The 583-nt window shown below is 66.2% G+C and overlaps 1 protein-coding gene across 1 annotated transcript in view; it reads left to right on the forward strand.

Annotated features, from left to right (window-relative positions):
• The window catches only part of LOC104512110 (alpha-2-macroglobulin-like protein 1), a gene marked incomplete at both ends in the record, with an annotated part of 17,683 nt that overhangs the window by 16,526 nt on the left and 574 nt on the right, over positions 1 to 583 (forward strand). Inside the window, 3 exons of the mRNA XM_010154960.1 lie at positions 7 to 76; positions 162 to 377; positions 451 to 575. Of these exons, the coding sequence (XP_010153262.1) occupies positions 7 to 76; positions 162 to 377; positions 451 to 575 (411 nt within the window). The remainder of the gene's footprint in view (positions 1 to 6; positions 77 to 161; positions 378 to 450; positions 576 to 583) is intronic.

The following is a 583-nucleotide window of genomic DNA, read 5'->3' on the forward strand; positions in this document are numbered from 1 at the left end:
CCTGAGTACCGCCTCCCAAATTGTCCGCTGGCTCAGCAAGCAGCAAAACAAAACCCCTGGCTTCGCCTCCACACAGGTACCGGCACAAGGGTCCATGGGGCCACTGCACCCCTGTATCTGCAACCAGGGGTGACCTGGCTCGGTGCCTTCTCCATGCCCAGGACACTGTGGTGGCCCTGCAAGCCCTGGCCAAGTATGCCGGCCTGACATACGGCAGCAACGGGGACTTCACGGTGACGGTGACATCCCCGACAGGCGCCGTGCAAGACTTTGCGCTGCGCAACAGCAACCGGCTGGTGCTGCAGCGGGCGGCTCTGCACGAGCTGCCGGGGACATACGGGGTGCAGGCGCGCGGGCAGGGCTGTGCCCTGGTGCAGGTGGGTACGGCCCGGGCTCCCCGTCCCTGTGCAGGGCCCGCTCAGTGGCTCTAAGCCTCCCGCATTGCCCCAGGTGACCCTGCGCTATAACGTGCCACCCCCTCCAAGCACGGGGATGTTTGACCTCCGTGTGGAGACGGAGCCTGGGGAGTGCATGGAAAATGCCAGCACCCGCTTCCGTCTCCTCCTCCGGGCACGGTAGGGGC

This window comes from Eurypyga helias, unplaced genomic scaffold (assembly GCF_000690775.1).
Source record: "Eurypyga helias isolate BGI_N326 unplaced genomic scaffold, ASM69077v1 scaffold27297, whole genome shotgun sequence".
Taxonomy (NCBI): domain Eukaryota; kingdom Metazoa; phylum Chordata; class Aves; order Eurypygiformes; family Eurypygidae; genus Eurypyga; species Eurypyga helias.